The sequence below is a fragment of the Cottoperca gobio genome, chromosome 4 (genome assembly GCF_900634415.1).
Source record: "Cottoperca gobio chromosome 4, fCotGob3.1, whole genome shotgun sequence".
NCBI classification, from domain to species: Eukaryota; Metazoa; Chordata; class Actinopteri; order Perciformes; family Bovichtidae; genus Cottoperca; species Cottoperca gobio.
Genome location: NC_041358.1, coordinates 15,618,488 through 15,642,958, shown reverse-complemented (window position 1 = coordinate 15,642,958; position 24,471 = coordinate 15,618,488). Strand labels below are relative to the sequence as shown.

At 37.5% G+C, this 24,471-nt stretch overlaps 2 protein-coding genes across 2 annotated transcripts in view; both read right to left on the bottom strand.

The window, feature by feature from the left end:
- Positions 1–14,122, bottom strand: part of pde4cb (phosphodiesterase 4C, cAMP-specific b) — an 84,571-nt gene extending 70,449 nt beyond the window's left edge. The window contains exons 1-3 of the mRNA XM_029430087.1: positions 13,949–14,122; positions 7,012–7,062; positions 1,224–1,393 (exon numbers count right to left, since the gene is read on the bottom strand). Of these exons, the coding sequence (XP_029285947.1) occupies positions 1,224–1,393; positions 7,012–7,026 (185 nt within the window). The 5' untranslated portion in view covers positions 7,027–7,062; positions 13,949–14,122. The remainder of the gene's footprint in view (positions 1–1,223; positions 1,394–7,011; positions 7,063–13,948) is intronic.
- A 1,804-nt stretch (positions 14,123–15,926) lies between these two features.
- cist1 (colon, intestine and stomach enriched 1) lies at positions 15,927–24,067 on the bottom strand. Its single transcript, XM_029430144.1, has 4 exons — positions 24,005–24,067; positions 21,115–21,477; positions 19,708–19,871; positions 15,927–16,944 (listed from the first exon to the last, which is right to left on the bottom strand). The coding sequence occupies exons 1-4, from the start codon at positions 24,063–24,065 to the stop codon at positions 16,900–16,902; spliced, it is 633 nt and encodes a 210-aa protein (XP_029286004.1). The 5' UTR covers positions 24,066–24,067; the 3' UTR covers positions 15,927–16,899.
- Positions 24,068–24,471: the final 404 nt, after the last annotated feature.

Below are 24,471 nucleotides of genomic sequence, written 5' to 3'. Positions count from 1 at the left end.
GCACTGAGAGCGTCATACTTAGTGACTAACCGTGTCGCTAAGAGAAGAAACCTTTTACTATTGGTGAAGAATGTATATACAAGCTCAGGACTCCCACTAATTCAGCGTAATGGTGAGTTTTTTATTCACTTTATATTAGTTTTTATGCTGGCCGTATCATTTTATTCCGTCATATTTATCCCCCTCTCCCCTTTTGAAGGCCGGTCCGTGAAGATATTTTCTTACATGAAACCGGCCCGTGCCGCATAAAAGGTTGGAGACCGCTGGCCTACAGTACTTTCTTTACTTGGTGGACGATTTGGCTTCTTGCCATAAATTCTAATACATTTTGATTTAGCATGACAGGAAAGCAACATGTGTTGTCACTAAGCCTTGTGTTCATCAGCCTGAAGGAAAAAATATGGGCTGTAGCATTTGCTAACAAGCACTTTATCCAAAAAGAGTTTTCACTCTAACATATCATTATTATGTAATGCTCAGAGAGAAAGAACAGATAGCGTAATATCACACACACACACACACACACACACACACACACACACACACACACACACACACACACACACACACACACACACACACAACCTTTCAGTGACAGGACTATTCCTGTCGGTGCAATTACCAGGCATTCTGTAAAGAGGGCTGTCATTATAAACTGACCTTAGAGAGAGGAATGGAGAGCAAAAGGAAGGAAGGAAGAAAGAGAAAGAGGGCTTCTGTAGTCAGAAACAGGTGTAATTACTGGATTTTCAAGGCTTTTCAACCAAATCATTTTTGCTTGCATTTTACTTTGCTTGGTTGTCCACTAATTTGATCCCGGCTCTTTGGGCAAAGTTGCTCCCATAGGCAATAAGTATTCAATAAGTGGGTGTGTGGATGAGCATTACATTAGAGGCCATCAGTGTCAGTGTCAAATCAAAGCCAAAACACATCAGAACAACAACTTCCAAGATAATTACAACAACAAAAAAATATCCATCCTTTCCAGAGGAAAATATGCTGCATGAACATCAACAGGCAGCTTCTACAATGTAGAAGTGGTACCAGCAGCCACCAGTATAATAAAAGCATTAGAACCAACAGCAAGAGCGCTTAATCTCCATAATGCGTGCAGTATATATACCAACCTGCAATATGAAAGAACACAGCAATGCAGCAATAACGGCTTTTAATCGGCTTAATTAATTAATAGAAAGAAAGAAGTGTATGTGTGTGAGACTGACCGGTGCTCATCATGACTGGCCAGAGCTCGTCTGTACAGCACTTCCAGTCGGTCCAGAGGCAGAACTTGTGTTGCAGACGACCCATGGCAGGAGTGTCTCCTCCACAGAGGAGGCAGCACCAGCGGCCGCCGCACCGCCTGATGCAACCCAGGCATAGAGTCCCGACGAAGCTGCACCCCGAGAGAAAGGGTATGAGTATAGACATTATATAGCTTCGACAAATTAGGAACATAAACTCAGGTGGCAGAATATTAAAAATATACCAAACAAATAATAATAATAATAATAATAATACAAGAGTCTTGCAATAAATCATGCCTGCATAAAGGTTATAATGTTCATAATGTTTTTTTGAGACATGTATTCAACTTAATGGTCATTGGCGGCTGCAGTTTGTCTACTAGGACTAGTCTTTGTAAAAATGACTAAACAAATGATGTAAAAAGAAACACACACACAAAAGAAATGCAGAAAATTGAACTTGTTCAGAAAACTTGTTCAGAAAACTTTATGACGTAAGGAAACTTCCCAGTTGGTCTATAAACCTGATTGACATAACTTGAGGTTGTATTTAGTTTTAAATGTGCGCAAAGGCTTTAAGTCTTTTCTGGTCTTTCGCCACTTGACCAACCTTACACGATGTATGTGAAGTGTACATTTTACAACATACTATACCATAGATGTCTTTCATATAGTATGGATGCAAAATGTACCCAGAAAGTATATTGTGTGCTTCAATCAAGTGAACAATAACACAAATGACTTTGAACTCCATTAATGAAACATTAGAGATGAGACTTTAATGTTCCACATAAATGTTGAAATATCATCTAATCAGTTACAATTAACATATATTTGCATAACATTACTGTGAATGCATGAACATATTATGTATATATATGATTTAGTAGCCCAAATAAGAATCGTAAGAGGTCTTTCATAACAAACTGATGTCTGAAATGATTTTGCCGTCTCAATTTGAAATAATTCAACAAATAATTTAGTGAATCAATTTACACATATTAGACCACAAACGTTGGCATCTGCCTGATCTGCCCTGTGGGCATAGCACAAACACATCTGACAATAAGCAAGTACTTTGTTTGTCTTCTTCCCTGACCGTTAAATTGGACCCTTTTTTGCATGTTCTCCGTGCAAATCCATTTAATATCCGTTGATGCATTGTAATTGCAGATCGCAGCAGAGAAAGACGACAAGCAGAAAGACAGCAGCTTTGTCTGGATGTCAAACCACAGAATAGCAAATCTAGTGATATATTCTGTCTGTGTGTTTGTTTGTGTGAAAAGTAGATAACTAAGACGACTTCTCCTCATTAAAAAGTGTCAAATGACATTGAGGGAGCCCCAAAGATCCATGCTCATATTGGCCACGGCCGCTCAGATTCTCTGTTTGTTTGTCATTTGTGCTTCAGCAGCGTTAGCAGTAGTCACCTGGTGAGAGGTGTTCAGAGAGAGATATTGGATATTGATTCACCATCCTAGAAGGTGCAACAGCATGTCTAACTGCTTGGTGCCATCAAGCACCAAAAACCAAACATTTCATCGACAGGCATGTCTGCAACCGTCAATACACACCTTTCATCTGAGACAGTGTGTGTCTCTGCTGCTATTGGATATCGATACAACTTTTTCCACTAGATCTGAAGACTTTTGAAAGATTTGGTTTTCACTTTGGTTCTTTTCTACAAGTCAGTACAAAGAGAGGAATTTAAAGTGTGTATTGGATATAAAGCTGCACAAACTTGGAGTTAATGCATCAAAAGGTTGTAGTGTGCTTGAGAAAAAGTAGTTTATACTACCTGCTGTCTGACCTTGTTGTAAATATAGTATAAGTATAAGTATAAGTGTTTCTACCTGATCCGAACGGCCACACTTGAAGGCGGGGGGGAGGGGGGGGGGAGTGGATGTTGAATTCATCGCACACGCTCACGCACACGCACACACACACACACACAGATTTTGTACGTATGTCTGTTTGTATGCTTGTACAAAATGTTTGTCTATTGTAAAGCGTCATTGTGTAACTGGAAAAGCGCTGTATAAATTAAATGTATTATAATTATTATATAAAATAACAGTAACACACACACACACATTCCTCTCTTACATACAAGTACAAGCACACACACACACCCCAGTTCGGCAGGATTTTTAAGTGGACCATGAGTTGGGAATATTTTGTCAGAAGCTGTTTCAAAACTTTCAAGCCTATATGGACAAGAACGTGCTCATAATAGAGAATTCACTGCCTGCACTGCAGTACGTTGACATGCACTCAAAACAACCAGGTCACTCAGAGAAACCAGGTTATGCAAACCATCGTAAACATGCAACCAGTCAGTAATGACATTTCTCTTCTACCACAATCTCATTTTGAAATGATTACTTCCTTTTCTTTGTGTGCTTGTGTAGAGAGCTGGACACAGCTGTTCCTCATAACAAAAATGTAGCTGACTTTAACAAACAACTCAAGTATTCAGGAGGGTAACATTTAGTTTTTTAGATTCCTAGAACCTTCTTTGTGTTAGTTTCAGTTTGAATCTGATTGGATTATGAAATTATGTTATAATGTTCACAAGCCAATCAGCACAACTCTATTCTCCCTGTCTGAAGTCTTAGGCTCTTTACACGGTCACAAGGAAACATTCAAAAGGGATCAAGCTGTTGAAATCAGGTTTCTCTAATCCTCTAACCCGATAAAGAAACCAGGTCTCTTGTTAGAATGACATTTAAAACGCTTTCTGGAGTATCAGACCTTAACCCGGTTACTAAGGTGCATGTTAACACACTGCTGGTTTTGTCGACTCTCTAATAATAATAATAATAATAATAATAATAATAAATAATTTTCTCTTTCATACTAAACTGGTTTCTGTGGCGCCGAAAACTTCTATCAGTTTAGGTTATTTTTTCTGACTCACTAACATCAAAACAAAGGGAGTAATACCATCACTACTGGATCAGTTTTCTCTTTTTTATTGCAACACTTTGCTGTTTTTTTTCAAGCACTAATCTGATATTTTCCCTCAAACGTTGACATTTTGCAGGTGTGACATTTTCACCTGACAACAGCACAATATAACTTTATTTACAGCAGCACCTTTCTGGTTTGCTTCAACATGTTTTTATGTTTTTAGCTGAATGACACTTTGTTTTCTCTACCCATACAGCAACAGAGAGGAAGTAGCTGGTTGTCTTATCAACTGGCTGATCCCCTGCCATGTCACACACAGGAAGTGAGAATGAGATGGAGGCAGTAAGGCTGGTGTGTGATCAGAAAGAACAGTAGATGCTCTGCCTCTAAAAAACCAAGGAGCTGATGGGATTTCGCCACACTTCTCCATTAATCATGAGTGTTTCAACACTTACTGTATGACTCACACTCTCCCGAGTGTCGTATTTTCAGCACAGCGTGACAGCACACAGTGGGAATCAAAACCCAAACCCTTTCTGCGTCATCACTCAAGTCGAGTAGTGGTTCATTACGGCTCAGTACAGATGAAAGTGTCGTGTAACAATAACATTGATACAACAGCAAAGTCATTACTCAAACAATAGAGGAATACTTGTTTTTCTTTGCATGCCCCCATGGTGAATGAAGAATCAAAAAACAAAGAAAAGTCTTGATGAATCGAAGTAAATAGGGATATAGGAGTCTGTATTGGCAGGTGACAAAAACAAAGTTTTATTCACGAATTCAAGGTAACAAGGGGAGAGTAATTGATATATACGAATTATCATTTTGGAGGTGAATTATTCCTTTAAACTGCTTAAATCTTGAGCATGTTAGCATGCTGACATTAGCAAACACTGCTGCGCTTAAGTCGGCCTCACAGTGCTGCCAGCATGGCTTTAGACTGATCCATGTAGTCTTATTAATATCCTGTATGTACAACTGTACTAACAAATTAAATCAATCTGGTAATTCCTGATGTACACTAGAATTTCTGTGCTTATGATGCAAATAATGTAACTGCTGATAATGTTTACTCAACATTTGCTGCAGTTGCTTCACAGAAAAGCCTTTTAAACGGCAAAGCATTGATAGAATGTTGTGCTCTGCATTTTACATTGCAAGTAAAGAGTGGTAAAAGAAGATAAAGCCTCAAACTGGTTACACAAAGAGTTGCAGGTGACGAGTTCTTATCACAGTCTGGACGAACTTCAAACCTCCAACATGTGAACCTCGATGGTCAGAACGTGCTTGATTGCACCTGTAATCACACCCGACAGTGATGTCACCGTTGTTATACTGATACTATATACTGTTAATACACTGGTACTTCACAACACACATATTAAATATATATTTTGTATACCTTTTAAACTAGCATACCAAGAGCTTTAAGTAACATGTGTCTGAGCTGGGACAGTTTGACTTTTTAAATAGAGTATTATGATATGTGCAATAAAAGTGCAACAATTCAACAGAAGGTCTACAATCTGCAAATAAAGTTTTGGTTTAGTTTCAGCTTTTCTAGCAAGTCTCTTCATTTTCTCTCCATTAAAACAATTTGGTTTATTTTCTCTCTGTTGAACACATCTCTCCGTCTCTTGCTCTCATTTTTGCAAATCAGTTGATGAGCCTGTTGTGTAAATATGGCATTTGCCCTTCACTGTTAATCAAAGCTCTTGTGTCACTAAACAGATCCTTGTGATTTGGCTCTGGAAATCTTCAACCAATCCTCCTCGTTGTCTTGTAGATGAACACAGAAAACTGCTGTCATAATTAAGCCTTTTCATTTGGGTTGGATTATGGATTTTTTGACAAACAGAACACAAAGGGTGAAAGTGAACGGCATTTTATAGCTCAATAGCTCAAGCCTGCATGCTCAGTGTAGCACGGCATATATGCACTTATCTATACACTCTATTCCATTTTCTCGTGCTCTGATTGGCTGATCGTGTCTCCCTTACCAGAGGCAAGACCTGGCAAAGGCTGACAACAGACAGTCTCTCTCTCTCTCTCTCTCTCTCTCTCTCTCTCTCTCTCTCTCTCAGGATGTAATCAGAGATGAAGAGCATTTTGTCGATCCTTCATGAGAGCAATCAAAGCGTTTTACTAATTGGGAAAATTAATATTAATTCCTCCAAATGGTGAGAGGAGCGGCGCTGGATAAACCTTCCTACTGTGCAAGTGATGTGTATTTTTAAGCGTATGAGAACAGACAGCCAGAAAAATTCTGTTTCACTAATGCAAAGCTGAAAATATTCACCTGTGTGTAAAATAACCCCCGGGGATACAAAAAGTATGATTAGAGTCGCTCCATAAATAGAGCCAGTCTCCAACCAGCCCCCTACCTCTCTCTGTAGGCTTGTGTGTACTATGATTAACTCTGCAGGCAGGATATTTTTATGAAAGCTGGTATATAGTCTACTAATACGATTTTGACGACTTATCGACAGATCTGTAAAACTATTATGCAAAAACACCATTTTAAATCTTGCGTTTACCAGAGATGTGCTCATAAGTTTCTTGGAAATACATAATTCCACATGAAAAAATAAATATAAGTTGAAAATGAGTGGTTGAATTTGCCCTGCAGCTCCGATAATACGCCACTGACACGGAAGCTGTGTCCACATTCCTTTTAAATATGCAGCTTTCTCTTTTCCAGTTTTGTTTTTCACTGCGAGCCAAGCTTTGCAAGGTAAACAAGCAGACAGCATGTGTATTTGATTTTGTGTGTGTGTGTGTGTGTGTGTGTGTGTGTGTGTGTGTGTGTGTGTGTGTGTGCGCAAGATGGGAGGCCATGAACCCTATTTACCTCGAGCCGAGACATTGATGCTGGTTATTTGTTGCAGCAGCAAGACAGGAGCTGAAACAGAAAGAAAATCAACAGAGAGGAGGTTTTAAAATAACATTCATCACTCCTTGCAATCTAGTTTAGACATTACTACAAGTCGATCTTTAAGACGTATACTAATAGAAAATGACAAAATGAAAAGAAACCTTCTGTTGTTGCTCACCGGCAAATTAATCATCCATCACTGCCCAAACCAGAATCCCTTTAAAACTTAACTTTAGTTAGCACTCGTGAATTACACAAAATATAAAAGTATGGGAAGTAAGAATGTATGTTTCTAATATAAAGACTATACAAATGTAAGTGTCCTTTAAAAATGGCACATTAATGAGGATTCTCATCTATAAATTATTCATATGACTCATCCACACTGACCTGTTATTACCATGTGCTCAGTGATGGCGTGTGGATCTATGAGCATGCCAGAGGCATCACAGGGGCTAAAAAGTTGTTCTGTCACGGCAGAAAAGTGCACGACAAAGCACTTTTATTACTTTAATGAACGGATCTGTTATCAAGTCACGCACACAGAGCGCTCAGCCCACAAGAGGCAGCGGTAAACAACGTTTAACACAATAAGGAGAAGAAAAAAAATTGAGAGCAGGGACAAAATGTGTTCAAGGCCAAATATCATTACGAGACATTCATAAGAGGGAGAGCAAATCATAAGACGGTAAATTGACAGCATTGATATAGTATTTCTTATCCTGAGATCAGTACAAAGTGGTTCAGAATAAATTCAGGCCCGTGATTTACCATTAAGGACACTGAGGAACGGAGTGGTGTTTATATTCCACAATATATTCACTGATATATATCCTCCAAAGCTCATCTGTGACTTTTTCAGATGAACTGAAGGATTAAGTATTCCTTCATTGGGTTGAGGCTTGAGTCAATTCTACTTCTCATTTTAGGCTCAATAAACCATTAAGATGAGCTTCTCTCAAAATACAGACTACATTTTCAACAGATGCTTACAGCAGCGACTTTATCTCCTCAGGAAACTAAGTGGCCTCGGCGTCAGTCAGCAGATTTTAGAACGAGTGTACAAAGCTATTGTTGAGTGCTTATTTCACCTTCAAAGATAAAAACAAAAATTCAAAGGCCTCTATTGTCATATGCACAAAAGCTACAGGGTAGTTGTTGGCAACGAAAAGTCCTCCAACAATACATTATACTTAAAACATAAAAAAAATTAAAAAGACCATAAAGACTTAATGGTGCAAGTAAAATGCAGGAATAAGTTAAATATAAACATAAAGTAGAATAAGATCCTGCCTGGTACAGTCACCTAAACTGTAGATTGAAGAATAAACGTTCTAGGATGTGTTTCAGTAACTGCTTGTTTGCTTTTCATGTTGATTTTTCATGTGTTTGATGAGCCGAAAACAAATTTCCACCCTAAATTTCTGGGGAAAGAGGGACTTGGATTTATGACCTTAGTGCTTCAAAAAATCCTGGCAACGGCCCTACTCATGTTCACCACCACACACGGACGCACGAGGAGCTGAACCAGAGATTTGTGTAGGAGCCTGTTGTTATTCCTGCTGTTAGTCAACATGTCCATTCACTCTCCTGTTCAGTTTTATTTTTGTACAAACATCATAAAACACAACATTGAAATGTTTTATTCATGTTCAGTATCCCAAACTGTCAACGATATCAAGTTATCAGACATTCATTGTGAAAGAAAATTGTACACAAAGGCTGTGGGCTTCCTTCAAGTGTCTTTTAATGTGAAGACCAATCATGCTTTTACATAGTTGAGCCCATTAAACACAGGTCTGTGATTCCAGCCTCACTTCTCAACATTAGTGCTGCAGCTAATGATTATTTTCATTATTCATTCATTTTCAGATAATTTGATCAATTATTCAATTAAATCGCTATAAAATCGCTATAAAATTCAAATAAAAATAGTGGAAAATGTCCTTTATAATTTCCCACAGTCCGAACCAAATAATAATCAGTTTACTATCTGAATGAGAAAGAAAACCCTAAAAACTTCACATTTAAGAAGCTGAAACTTGCACATTTTTGTCATTTTTGCTTTTAGAAAACAATTAATTGATTCTCAAAATAGTTGCAGATTCACTTTGACAGTCGGATAAATCATTAATCAACTGGAAACTTTTTGGAGACTGTACTTTATGGTGTTATGTTATACTGAAAGGTGTGTCATTTACGTCAATGAGGCTGTCATTTTATTGAACTCTGATTGATATGAGGGCTGTAAACTAAACCAAATCCTGATTAACAGGTGTTATTAGAATGACATTACCTTTATCCGATTTATCTGGGGTTATAGGTGTTATAGATGTTTCCTTACACCACGAAGAAGCCCTGAGAAGCAAAGATGTCTTTGCTGCTCATCAATCTCCTACTGTTGCTTTAAGAAAACATGCATGTCTCTATGGAAAAGCAGCCTGTGCTGTTCACCAAAGCCAACAGTAAACAGGACCTGCTGTTTACATTCTGGAAACAGATCCCAGTCTGCACATTGAAGCTTTTTCTTATTTGAAATGTGGAATTACCCATTAAACATTAGGATGTGGTGTTTACTTGCACAAACCTATACATGAAAGTGATGGGGAAGTACAGAAGCAGTATGGAACAAATACACTGCTTCTGGGTCACAACAGCTTATTAATCATAGAGACTCTTCTATGACATCTTCACAGTTTTGTGATTGCACAAATGAGGAAATGATACTTGATTGATGTGACAGTAAATCCAAAATGTAATGTATATTTAACAAAGGAAAAAACGCAATTTGCTTCAGAACTTTACTTGCTGACTTTGCCAGCGCATTCTTACCTCCAGGAAATGATGAGTTCATTTTCTGTTCGCTATTCGCACAATATCAGATTCTTGTAAGCAGAATTCAATGAAATGTGGAAATTCAGGACAAAGGAACAAAGAAATATGTTCAGGTGCAGATCCAGGTTTTTGGTCCATTTTTGAAAATATTTGCGATTTTGTCAGACACATCTATCTGTCCCTATTTGTTGTTTTGGCAAAAAAAAATCTTTTATATACTCTTTCCTCAGAAAACAATTTGACATGTCACAGTAGGAAAAACACATGTGTACATAATAAAATGAATGATGGCTAAATCCATTCAGCTGCTTTAGTTTCAGTGTCCTGCTATTGTGCATGCGTCACAGTGTGACGGATTACTGGGACACTTGAATAGAACAGAGCATTGGTTAACGGTATTAATAAAAGCTGAAGCATTTCCTACTATACAGTTGTGAAGTGAACACAAACACACCCACACACACACTGGAGAAGCCCAAATCTTTATCTGAATGTTTTTTTGTGGATTTCTCAAGTGTACTTAACACCATGCAGCCTAATGGGACATAAACTTCTTCAGATGAATGTCAACTCCCACCTCATACTACTCATCCTCCCCGGCTGACACCAGACAATCAAATTCAACGGCCAATACGGCTCCAACAGAACCAGATCCATCTCACCACTCCTGTTCACCCTATACATAGATGACTGCATGAGCTCAGATCCTGAGGTGCTGTACATCAAGTACTCACAACACAGTTATCATTGACACCACTCACTCCAACAACCACATCAGTAAGGAAATCCACAGTTTTGGAGGGTGGTGTGACAACAACTACCTACGGAGTGTGCACTGGTACCTGGAAAGGCGACGGTTCGCCTCCCGCAATTGAGCAAGTCCCCAGACCCACACACTCCTCCCCGGGCGCTGTATATATATATATATATATATATATATATATATATATATATATATATTCCAGAACCATTCTTCTGTCTTTTTTAGTGGAGCTAGAAACCCTCTGCCCCCAAAACCACTGCAATGACAACTTATAACGTCTATTTAATGGCCTAATTGCCAAGCTCTCAGATACAAATAAATCTCCTAATTAGTGCTTTTATTAAACGGGAGCTGCATTACTTAAGTCTTCTTGACTAAACATCTCATAACATCTTGTACTGGAAATGTTCAAAAGTTCACAGTGTGTGTCCTGACACAGCAGATTCTGCAATGATTAACTATCTTAAAAGCGGTCTCCTTGTCATAAATTCTACAACCAACCATCATAAAGTGAACACCCAAGGCGTCTCGTGATGCCGTCATTGTCGTAGTGACGCACATCAGATAGGTTTGTCAAGATTTAGGTTGATAAGGACCGCAAAGACTTTAAACAACTTTCCAGAGCTTCGCTACGATACGAGATATCCACTGAGGACAAATGTGATTCAAAACCTTCACCCCCAGCCCACACACCTCTACGAAATATTGATATCATTATTATAGATATGTCTTACCTCTACAATCACTTTTTTTAATAGGATATTGAAGAAACAGTTTTCTTGCCAGAGACTTCAGAAAGAGACTGGCCAACATATAATCTGATACATAACTCCCCATAATATAACCTTTATTTAACAAGGAAGTCAAAGAGATTAAAACCTCCTATATAAGTAAGACCTAGCCAAAACTGGGTTGAATAGCAGCATCTAACAAATAACAGAACGACAACATGAGATCACATTTTATTATAATTAGACAAACAAGATATAACGTGTTTTTAAATGTTGGAAATAATGTATATTGCGTCTTGGAGCATGGCAATGTGGCATAACACATTGTACCTGTATAATGGTGCATGGGAAAAATAAACATTGGTTTGATGTAAATGGTGTTGTTGTCTACCAAAAGAACTCCATGAAAAATAACACTGCATATTAAATTCAACTTTAACTTGTTGTGAGACTACAGAGAGAGAGATGTCTGACCTCAACTGTGGCCAAATATCTTTGTATTTCACGCCCTCGTTACACAGGAAGGAGGTTAGCTAAACCCACATGTCGGTTTCCAGCTCAAACAGAGTGACTTACTGTTACTCAATCAGGCAAACAGAGGATACAGTGCATAGGGACAATAATCCCTGAGGGACGTGAGCGAGTCATTGTCATAATCTGCATAGGTGTGTTTCTACTCAGCAGCAGACTCATTTCTCAAAGGGAATCTCTCATCCCTCTGTTCTTGAGTTTCAAACCAGCAACTCAACACAGCTTTAACAAATGATATTCTTTCTGCAACTGTACAGCATAAAGCCTCAGACCAACATTTTTAAATAGTTAAAACTCTAAACAGAAAGAAATCTTCTGCTGTGACAAATGTCAAACCGGAAAAAAGTCTTAATTTCAGTCATAAAAGCCCAGGGTTGGTTTTCTGAGGAAGCATCTAGACAAATGTTATTTCTCTGGTAAATTACGAGTGACTCATGCACACAGACCAAAGTAGATTTAGGCATCAGCTCTGCAAATGTTTGCAGATAAAATAGCCTCAGATGGTGATGGATGATAAGAGCAGGAGGAGGTGGCTCAGTGCTGGAGCAGCACGCCATCTACAGGGCACAGAGAGGACAGCCTGCCTGCTTTTCTGTGAAATGTATTAAATTGATGACACTGAAGGATTCCCAAAGTTCACCATGTCTGAACAGGTCTGAAATAACAACTTTAACGCTGAGGAGGCTCTGTGCAGAGTTACATAACTGCACTGTGAGTGTGAAGGTAAGCACAACAGGCGCAGTGAAAAACAGTCATTCTTATACAATCTGACTGCATAACTTGAAGAATCACACAAAACGGGTCTGACATATCCTCCGAAACCTCAAAATGCAAGGATCCCTGACCTCTTGAACGGGAGAGGTGCAATTCAGACAAAATGTTTGTCTATATAATCTTTATATAGTTCTCAATGCTCATTCATTTAGAAACAAGAATTACGAACAACATTGTCCTGATTTAAGACATTTGTAACAACCCAATCAGACTCTTCTTTCCTCTTATTTTCCCCATGTTGCTGTTTGAATCCTCAGGCTAACTAAAACAACCTGAATCTCTCTTTTGAACAAGGCACATTGGATCAATAAAACATATAACTTAAAGAAGGATAAAAAATGATCCCAACAGAGGATCAACGGGAATAAACACAAATGTAGAGACAAATAGTAGTATGTGAAATATGAATTTAATTACATATTTTCTTACTTTCCCATTCTGAAAATGTGTGTTTCTGTGAGAGACAAAGAGTCAGAACAAAATGATGGATGGATTAAATTAAGGTTTTAGCAGAAGCTGTGTGTGTGTGTGTGTGTGTGTGTGTGTGTGTGTGTGTGTGTGTGTGTGTGTGTGTGTGTGTGTGTGTGTGTGTGTAGGAGGGTTATAGAGTCAAAATGAGGGAAGCAGATATGGAGGAAGGAAGGAGATAAAGTCAGGAGGAGGGAATGCATAAATATTTTGGGGAAATACATTCCATGTTGGTTTGCTCATGAAGCTGAATTATTCCACAAGTTCAACAGACACGGTCCTGCTTACATGACAGAACAATACAGCACAAATGTGTGACTGGAAACTACTACAATTAAATATGTGCTGCACGGATCTTATGATAAACACTGAGGATATCATACAAATATTACAACAGGGCAACTCCATGTAAGAATATTAAAGTGATACATAAATACTAAAGCCTATAAACGTTTATAGAAATATTTCATGTTTTTACAGGAATATCATGGGAATATTAAAGAAAACATGCAGTTAAGCAATACAAACACACTCATGAATGTATACATTAATTACGATCATATCCGTCTAAAATCCCTGATAGTCCCACAGACACGCTGTATGTCCCTTTATGTATTCTATAGCAATAGTACAAGACTCCCATAGTGAAAAGTCAGTCTTATCCCTCTAGCAAACTGTCAGTCCTCTAGTTTTCTAACTTTCTTTTTATTGGGAAACACGTACATACTTAAGACATCGGCTGCCTCTCTGAGAGCATCTGCCGTGATATCACAGTTTTTGAGTTTAACAATAAAGATTCATTTTCACTCACCACAGTGACCGCCCGTCTTTGCTTCGCGGGGATTTTCTTACAGGTAAATGTTAATGAACCTCTTGGGGTCGTCGGTCAGGTAAAACTGCCCCAGTTATCGCTCTTTTCCATGTTTATTGCTATAGTTAAATAGTTAGTTAGTTTAGACTTCAAACTCTGCAACATGCAGGGCTTCGTGCCCGTCCGTCACTGTGACGTCGACGCCCCGTATCACATGACAGGAAGTGGAGTAATGGAACGTAAACAACTTTACTACACTAACCACGAGGTCTGCTTTTTTACTGCTCAACGTGGACTTGGCTTTACAACTCACACACACACACACACACACACACACAAACAAACACACACAATTATGTTTGTTTGCTTGCTTATCTTTTAGGTCATACAAGCTTATCTGTATATAGCCTACTCATGCCTCCTTGTATGCATCACTATTATACTCAGCTTTCTTTGACTATTGTTGATGGACACCTGCTCACTGACTCCCTTCAATCTATCTATCTAGCTATCTAGCAAAGTCCTCATAATGCTGAAAGGCCCTTTCAGAATGTTATAGGTGATTATTGTAGGGCAGGTTATATAATTTGTATTATTAATGTGTAAGCAACATTTAATGTGTTTCAGTTATTTGTGTAATCTCATGTAACCAGGAAGTTTATTGAATTATGTCATCTCTTTTACAAGAAAGATCTGGCCACATTGGCAACTTATAGACATACTGTACATTTTGTTATTTCAAAACATTCACATATAGGAGCTGGCATAAAGGAAATAACTTTACAGTGATCATTATTGTTGTTGGCTTCTTAGTATAGTTGTAATAATTCATAAAGGAATTAATTATTGTTATTACACATTATATACTGTATTACTTATGCATATTGTTTATTACATTTTTCATTATGCACTTTCCTGCCAGGAGCTTTTCATTTTATTGACAATGGGTTAACCATTTTTAACCATTCTTTCATTTCGCACAAACAGACCAAGTAGTCAAGTGGGTCAAAATATAAGAATACTAAATAAAAACATTATTTTAAAAAAGACGTGAAAGCCAGTGTCAGTCTTCAGCTCTTATGTGAAAATATGTTTGTACCGTCCAGGATGCCAACATCTAATTTCTTATTTTTTTTCACATAAACAGATGGTCTCCAAAGTAAGGGCTCCCTCACAATCACGGATGTAACTTCGATCAAATTTAAAAATCTTACAAGTTGGGCCAGTATGTCAGATGTTACACTCACAGCTGACACAACAAGTCCTATCAACACACTCTCAGTTTGGCCACAGTGGCACAGTTATCTGTTCTGACCTTTTTGGGTATCCCTCACCATCAAACTCCAAGGCTTTATCTCTGGAGCCTGAGGCATCTATCTGGAAACACTTGACATGGTGAAGTGTGTGTGAAAGGACAACAGACAGGGTGCTGGGTGGTTTATCTTAGCATAACATCACTCTAAGTCAGGGGTCACAACAACCAGTGATATGGAAAAGAAAAATACAGTAATATGTTTTAGGAATATTCTTTTTATTTAATTGAAAACATCCCACAATTATGTGCTTTACATCTGTCTGGCAGCGAGCTGTAATACACTCAGAAGATGCTGGGTTATATGAGGATCATCTATACTTTTAAAACTATGATTTACTGAAATCCCTGAGTGTAAACATGCAGTAAAATTACTTTTTCTGAAACAGGTAAGTGGAATATTATTTATAACATTTTCAAGTAGTCTGAAAATATTATTCTTGATTGAAAGAAAGCTGTGTCTCTGTCATCACTTTAGAGAGATGTATGTCAGCAGAGTTAACATTAATGAATGAGAGCAGCTTTGCCACACACTTATGATTCAGTAAAGGATTACATGTGTCAACATTGTTTGTGAAGAGGTATACAGAGTGAAAACAATTTTGTCTTTGAGGTGTAAAGATAAAAAAAAACGAGGAATTGTATGTCGTGTTTCTGCAGACTCATTGTATTGTTTGTTAAGGCAGAAATAATCTAATTTACTAGGATTACTTAATAGCCAACACATATAAACTAGTTGAATTTGCAGGTTCAGCGAGCCAAAGTACAATACCTGCACTTGTTGGCATTATTTCTAGCCAGTCTTCGTATATTACCTTTGTCATTTTTTCCATATCTTTCACTGGTTAGTTGGCAGTCTTCATGTTTTTTGGCCATAATAATTCTATTAAATTGTGTTTCTTCATTGTTCTTGCTGAAATTTGACTCAACAAATTAGATTATTATTCAAAACTGTTTTTGGACTTCAAAAACATTTACTTTGGATGTCTCAGGCCAGGGTAGACATTATTTATACATCATAGTATATGGCAATAAATAACATAATAAAAACATATATTTGACATGAACTTGTGCATTCCAATTAGTTATATTTATATGTATAATAATAATAATAATATATAGTAATAATAATTGCTCAAAAATGCATGTGTACATGCAGATAACTTTATTCCCGTAAACTTTCAACACTGGAAATACATCTTCCTGAGCACTGTTGACGACAAAATAATTATCATGGAAACTTAAAATGTATTCTTATAATGTCACTTGTTACTTGAGTGCAATTATTCATTTTAAGTGTTAATAAAGAAATACATCACCAATTTTGGAAACATTCAATTTACATTTGTATCTTTCAGGCTGATACTCTTTCAAAATAAACTATAAAGGAAGAGTTAGTGCAACAATTGATTCAGCTTCAATCAGTAGAGGTAAAAGCAACCATACAAGCAGGTCAAAGGTCAAAGATGAGGCATAAATACTTCACTCTCCTTGATAAAAGTGCTTTGTTAAGAAATAAGAGAGAAAAACATAAAAGTTGTTTTGTCTGGACAACATTTCTGTTTTCTTTTCTGTCCAGAATCATCAGAGTTGTACAGCAGACCAGACTCCTCCTGGATGTCTGATGAAGTTTCCTCTGTCATTTTGAGTACTGGGCGAACGGAGACCCCTCGTTCACTTTGTTCTGGAGAGAGAAAAGGAAACAGCAAAGGGGTTAAAAGGAATACAACATATTCATAATAACCTGCATCCAACGTGGTGTTAAAGTGCCTGTATTGGATGTCTGGTGTTACAAAGCAGGGGTCTACTTTGATGTGTGCTGCTTTACATTAAGGTGTATTTTATTATCAATTCTCCACTTACTTTCTTCTATTCAGAATAACAGGTAGGTGGTGTGTATCCCCTCATGCAGTGAACTCATTTAAATTGATTTAATGTTCGGGATTGATACAGTCAACACAATAACATTTTTGCAAAACAGAAAAGTTCTGGTTAGTGATCAAACAGATTACAAGTCTTAAGAAGAAATTAAGGTTTGGGCAGCAATATGGCACTGATGTGTAACTTCTCTGAAGTGTGGTGTTCAAATGTTCATTTAGTGATCATTAAATGGAGCACTGTGTGAGGATGTGTTTGATGCTGTTCAGAAGCTCCGCATGCAGGAAAAACAAAAAGGTTCACTAAATAAGAATAATGTACAGCTGCCTTTTAAAAGAGAGAATATATTACTGTCACTTTTTAAACCTGTAAGTTATCTATTCATCCCCACCTGCTCACTTTGCAAAATCAGCTGTTTTTGTGTTTGTACCCATATGTTATTTATCCACGTACTGTACATGCTGCTGTGTGAGGCAATAATTATTTAGAGATAGCAGGTGACAGTAGTTTTATTCTATAGAGTGTTTTGCTTTTGTCTCTATTTTTCCCATGGTGGCGAGCTGATGTCACACTTTTATCTAAAATTACATCTGAAGACTCCAGGATGCGTGTCTGAATACCTGCTGATTAACTTTCATTTCTGGAAAAAGGGCTTACTCATTACATGCTCACCACACACCGTGCTGTTTCTGAAACTTTTTCATACAACACTGAGAATCCGGTCAGGCTTCCTGTTTGTGTAAAAGAGAAAGCAGCAAACCACTGTGCTCACTGCTGAGGGGGAAAAGGATTTAAATGCCGACTCTTATACACTGTGGAGCAAGACATAATGCATAAGTGCTGCCTTGCTGCTGTTAAGGATTGGATTGCAGAAAACTTTACAATAATTTTATAACAGAAATCCTTATTATAGGTCCTAAGCTCACTTAGGGCTAAGTTCTGCCTGATCTTGACACCCAAGCTCAACATGTACCTACGGTTAAGAACCTTGGTGTTATTTTACTTTACAACCTCAATCTTGAGTCCCGTGTTTAAAAGCTAGCTCAGTCGTGTTTCTTCCACCTGAGAAATATTGCTAGAATGTGATTTTTTATTATGTTTACTGAGCTTCAAAGTGTTATGCTTTTCATACCTCTGGATTATTGTAATGTCATGTGTACATGGCTTGGCCAAAACATGATTACACGGCTTCATGGTGTCCAAAACTCAGAATTTTAACCATATCTCATAAATATGATCATATCTCCCTGGATAAGACACCTGTTAACTATTCCCCAGTCAAGGCTGAAGCCCCACGATGACAGGCAATTGCTGTTATGGCTCCTTTGGAATAGCTGAGAAGTTTAAGCTGCCTTCACAAAATAGGACATTTTCTCTTCGCTCACCACAAGGTAGAGCGCAGAGCCTTACGGTGAAGGCAGCGAGGCACTTTTGTGTCTATGGTTACCGCACCTGCTTGCCTGTGTCACTTCTGTCTACGTCACATACGGCTGTTATCTCATTGGTTGTGCTTTGAAAGGTCAGCGGGAATCAAGGTCAAATGAAATAATTTGAACTTTGAGCACAGTGCTCGCTGGCAATTTCGAGCGTAGCTGGTCGGAGAGCAGCGCTCTCTTGATATGAAAACGATGACACAGCCATCATGTGACGGCAGTTTTAGACTAGAAAACTCACTACTCTCGTTTAAATAATCTCTCAAGACTCACTTTTATCGTTTGTTTTTTTCTTAATTATTTTCTCTTACTTATTTATTTTCTCTTTTTGTGCACTTTTAATCCTTTGTTTTGACTTCTGCTATTCTACTTTGAAACTGTAGTTATAAAACGCATTATATAAGTACAGTTATTATTATCATTAAGACACTGTAGTACCGCCAGAGTCACACCTTGTTAATCATATTCTACATGACTAAGGGTTGCCCCCTGCTTGTGGAAACACCAGGCAACTTGCACACACAAGGCAGAACCTTCCTACTATGTCATAGCATCAGTTTGTACATCATAGTATAAAACTGACTATACATAGTCAGTTTTGGTTTGTTGGTTTGTTGGTTTGTTGGTTTGTTTGTCACCAGGATTACGGAAAAACTACATGCCTGATTTTCATGAAACTTGGTGGAATGGTGAAGGAAGAGCCTATTACATGTTGGAGCGGATCCGAATCACAGGGCAGATACATGCATTATATTTCATGGAAACGTCCTTGGCGGAGGTCTGCGCTCTCTGACTGCTCTTCTAGTTTACTGTGTTTTCTTCTTGGTTCATCGTCTCATACAATTTATTTGTTTGCTTCCATCTTCACTTGAAGTTGACATGTGCGTGTCTCATCTACATTAGATTACAATGAATCCTCTTTGAACTATGAATGTCTGTACAAAATGTAATGGTAATCCATTTGTTGTTGAAATATTTCAGTCTGGACCAGCCAACTCACCGGCTGACCGATACGCTGCTAGCATGGCTGTGTTATGTACCCAATTTAATAAAGATTGGATAACATTCAAAAAGTAGTTTTATAAAATATATTTTAAAAATATGTTAGAACATCAGGTTCCTGTTTTCTAACTCACCATGGGAACGTCTTCAAGCCTCTCAAAGTTGGACCTCGGTGATCGGATACATTTCACAGTGACAACCACCAGCAGAAGGGCGATGATGATACAGAAGATGCAAAGGATGGCCACAAGGCCGGGATTTTCTGACAAGTCACCTTTATCCCATTCAGGTAAAAGACCTGAGAGTGAGAGAAACCAAAAGGTTACTTTGTTAACTACTCAACAAACTGGATAAACTACATTTCTGCTTCAGTTAAAAAAGAGGGCGTTGAAAATAATTGCCACTACATTTGGCAGCAAAGAGCTTTCAAAGAGAAACATGTGGAGTCTGTTAACCAGTCTGTTATTTTACTGCTGAATGAAACTCCACTCAGCTCTTGAACTGATCTCTTTTACTGCAACAACAACCATAAAGGGACCATTTCTAAATGAGTAAATATGTGGGAGGTTTTATATGTTGTCTTATTGTTTACGTTTTTAGAGGTGTAGATTCTTTCTATTTCATCTTTCTTCTCTGATTCAGAACATATATAACTAAATATAAAAGTGGACATGGTCATCTATTGGTCGTTGCAATTTAGTTTTTTTGGACACAAGAGGGTGGAACAAAGTACAACTGAACGCTGAAAAAGGCATTTTTCGGCAACCAAGATGTTACAATTAACTTTCGAGAGCTGAAAACACTGTCAAAGAGTTATAGTTGTAAGATGAAAACACGGACAACATCCAAACTGGACAACACCGTGATAGCAACAATGTAGCTACGCTCTAAAGCATATCCTGCTTTATCGTCTATTTTAATTCAAATGGGGCCATCATTTACGAAATTAACATCGTAATGTATTGCAATAGAAACTATTGATTAAGACCATAAACTCATCAGGAAAACGTTTATTGAGGTAATAAATCAAGTGAGATTTAGGGCCATTTTCTCAGAGACTTCGGTCGAATAGACAAACAATGACGTCCTATGTCTTTTCCTTGACCTCTATGAAAAACGCCTTGAGGCCAAAGAAAGATGTGAAGGAGAATTCATAAGGATTTAGGATAAGACAACCGCGGTGTTAAGAGAATCCAACTGCACCTACACTATGTGACCAGATGTTGTTTTGTTTTTTAAGCAACATTATTTATAACACAACAAGCTCAAGGCTGTACAATTCAAGTAAGTTATGGATGTTATTGACGACCGGTGTGTCGCTTTAAATGTTGCTGCCAGAGGGAATTGTGGTACGGCATTATCTCCTTTACTTTGAGAAAGGATGGTTCAGTGTATCCTATATTAAAGGAGATAAGAAATGAAGCATTGAAGCACCCTTCCTTAATGTTTAGAGCATTCGACCAGCTCTTCTCATGGTTGCCACTCAGCTAGAAGAACCTTCCAAAGCAAAAAGGACCATTTGACAGCAGCCCGAGTCTGACCTGGACTGGTTGTGTTTGCAGTGGTGGTTGCAGTGGTGTTTGGTGATTCTGATGCTTGTGGGAGTGTCGATCCGTGGGAAACTGTCTCGTTGGACGTCTGGTAGGTCGTTGTAATCTGAGAAGAGACACTGGAATGTGTTTCCTCTCTCGTGCTCGCCGTCTGTGTGGAAGCCGGCAGTGGTGATGATGACACATTTTTTGAAGGGACTGTAGTGGTAATCCGGTCAGTTGTTGTTGTTAGCTCTTGTGGTGTGGTGATGTCTTTCACAATGCTAGTATTGTTCTTTGTAGCCAAACTGATGTGGTGTGCAGCATTTGTGATTATCTCTGTTACCTGTTTGGTTGTGGAGGAAGTTGTGGCGTCTGCAAAGGAACAAACAGCATAAGAAACTCTGAGAGGATTCACAGCATTCACACCTGAACAAGATAAGGCTAGTGTAGCGTTTGTTGACTTTTTCAAAGTTGATAACAAAACTGACATTTTAAACTAAAAGCAGAGGTGTAGCTGGGAACTATGACAACGGGCACACCTACACTTTAGATTAGCTTTATTTGATGACACATGCACAAACACAGTAGGCCTACGGCACTTTGACGCGCCCAAAGATTTCACCTCTCGTGAACTGTATCACATTCAAGTCACAAAGCCCCCCAAAAAATATATACTGGGTGCAGGCAATCTTTGAATCAGAACACTTAATTAATTATTATCAAATATCTAAAATGATCAAATTAATAAATGTTTTAAATATTTAATAATATTACTTCAATAATAAAGATATACTGTATGAAACAAACCTCAAATTCATGCTTTCTGTAGGTGTAATGTGTTTGTTTTTTTAAATCATTTTCTCTTCATGTTTTCATGTTTTATGTACGGATGTTAATATCAAGCACTTTGTAACCTGTGTTTAAAAGAAGGTGATATAAATAAAGTTTTACTTATATGTCAAAAATGTGTCTATTTTTGTTGTCTTTCCTTATGGCCGCCCAGTCATGCACACTAATTCAAGTTTCCTCCTCATCTCATCTCCATCTAATACAAGTAAGCCATTTCCAGCTCCACTGGTCCAGCAGAGGGCAACAACGTGACAAAAAGAAATGGTCAATTGCGAGATGGCATGGAGGAATAAACTGGTGACTGTTGCTACACTTTATATGCACGACTACGGCATGTTTGCATTTCTTTAACTATCACAGAAGCAGTAGGTCATTAAGCACTATGCAGAATATGGCAACCAACTCGATATTTTATTATGTTTATGAAAAATGGGAATACATATATACATTCAGCATTTATGTAAAATACTCACAAGTTTAAGGTTTGTTTAATTTGCTTGTTGAGAAACAAAGCAGTTTGCTCTGGAAGACTCTTCTAACCATCTGCATGAAGAAATAGTTTAATACGGTGCACTTGTTAAGCCTGTTTTGGTTGGAACTGTATTTCCTAATCCATGTAATTATGTATGTATGTAAAATATATATATAAAATATTAAACTACCTAACAGTATATACTGTAATAAATGGAGCTTAAGCAATTGGTTGATCAGTTCATAATTATTATTTTTTTTACTATTTTGATAACTGATTAATCGTTTAAATCATTTTTCATGTAACATTTCATGGTCTCAGTTTCTCAAATGTGAAGATTTGTTGCTTTTTTTAAATGACAATAAACTGAATAATTTTAAGGTTTGGACTGTTGGTTGAAAAAAAGACATTTGACGGTGTCACTAAAAGTGACGGCATTTCTCACTATTCTCTTATGTTTTACAAACTAAACAATGAAAATAAACAGCAGATCAATCCTTAAAAAAAGTAATTATTAGTTATAGCCAGTTAGAAATTTGCTTCACATCAAGCAAGGGGTGTCAATAAACCGATATTGAACTTAAACGTTATTGCATGAGTAAGAACAATATATACTGTATGTACATATATATATATATATATATATCATGTTAATATTACCATCGTACCATGTCATTATTAGTGGTTAATATATATATATACTTTGTAGTATATATTATAGACTATATACACTAAAGTGTTCTGCATTGAGTGCTTTTTAATTTTGATACTTTAAGTATATTTTCCTGATTAAACTTGAATAACATATTCAATGTAAGACTTGCAATGGAATATTTTCACAGTGTGGTATTGGTACTTTTACTTAAGTTAAGGATCTAAATACCTCCACCACTGCTGATGCAGATTGTGCGACTGTCTGATCACAAGCTCCATAATAGCTTTTAAATGGAACTTGACTGATTGTTTCGTCAGATAATGAAGCTTTGTTCATGTTATTAAGGCACAGCTCAGGTAATGACGTGTGTTTACAGTGGATGCAGACAGCTGGCAGACAGCTGGCATTGTGAACATATGTCTGTGTGCATAAAAGTGTTTGCAGAAGTAGCAGACACCGTAGGTTTAGCTCAGGATCACTTTCACTGATTAAATATTTGCTTTAGTTTCCACCCAGACATGACCTTCACATGTACTTTAACTTCCTCTTGTGATTTACTAATAGCAGTTCATAATTCACTTTAATAATCTGTATTGTACAATATGCTGAAAGGCAAACCTTCACTTTATATATTCACATTAATATATTCATTAAATATAAATGTTTCTGTCCTACTACAAGATTGTTTTGTAACGTTTGAATGCAGTTCTGGTCTCAAAGAGTGCCGTACTAAAAGACTTACTAAATACAATGTTTTCCTGCATGTCGAGAAGAAACCTGCCTTTCATGAACCTGCGTCTCACTGCAGGAAGTTCACTGTTTGCATAACTTTGCATCTATATCAGATTTCAAGATGACGTACCTTTCAAATTCTCAAACAAATGAAACAGTTCAACAGGTAAAAATGTGAAATGTTGACTTACCTTTAGAAACAGTCACTGCAAGCAGGGACACCAGCACAGTGAGGTGCATCGCTGCAGGCATGTTGAGAGAGGAAAAGGCTTGCGGTCATATCAAACGTTCATACACATCTACATCCTTGACAGCAGGATGTGATGAGAGTCTGAGGAGGAGTGCTCTAAACGCTGGGTTAGTGCATATCAAATCCTTAAGGCTACTTAGTCACTGTTTAAACAATGTATTTGCACTGCTCTTAAAGTGAAATGTCAGTTTAATTGCTTTCTACTGCTGAGAGCTATAATCTATAACTGAAGAAACTGTGATGTTAAAAAAAATATATTTAGCCTTTATTCAAGCAGGTCCATAGATCTCTTTTACAAAGGAGACCTGAACAAGAATAGCAACAACACAGAGTTTCAACAATTAACATAAAAGCACAATTGAGTAACATTAAAAATGAACAGATAAAACATTTGCACACAGACAGCCT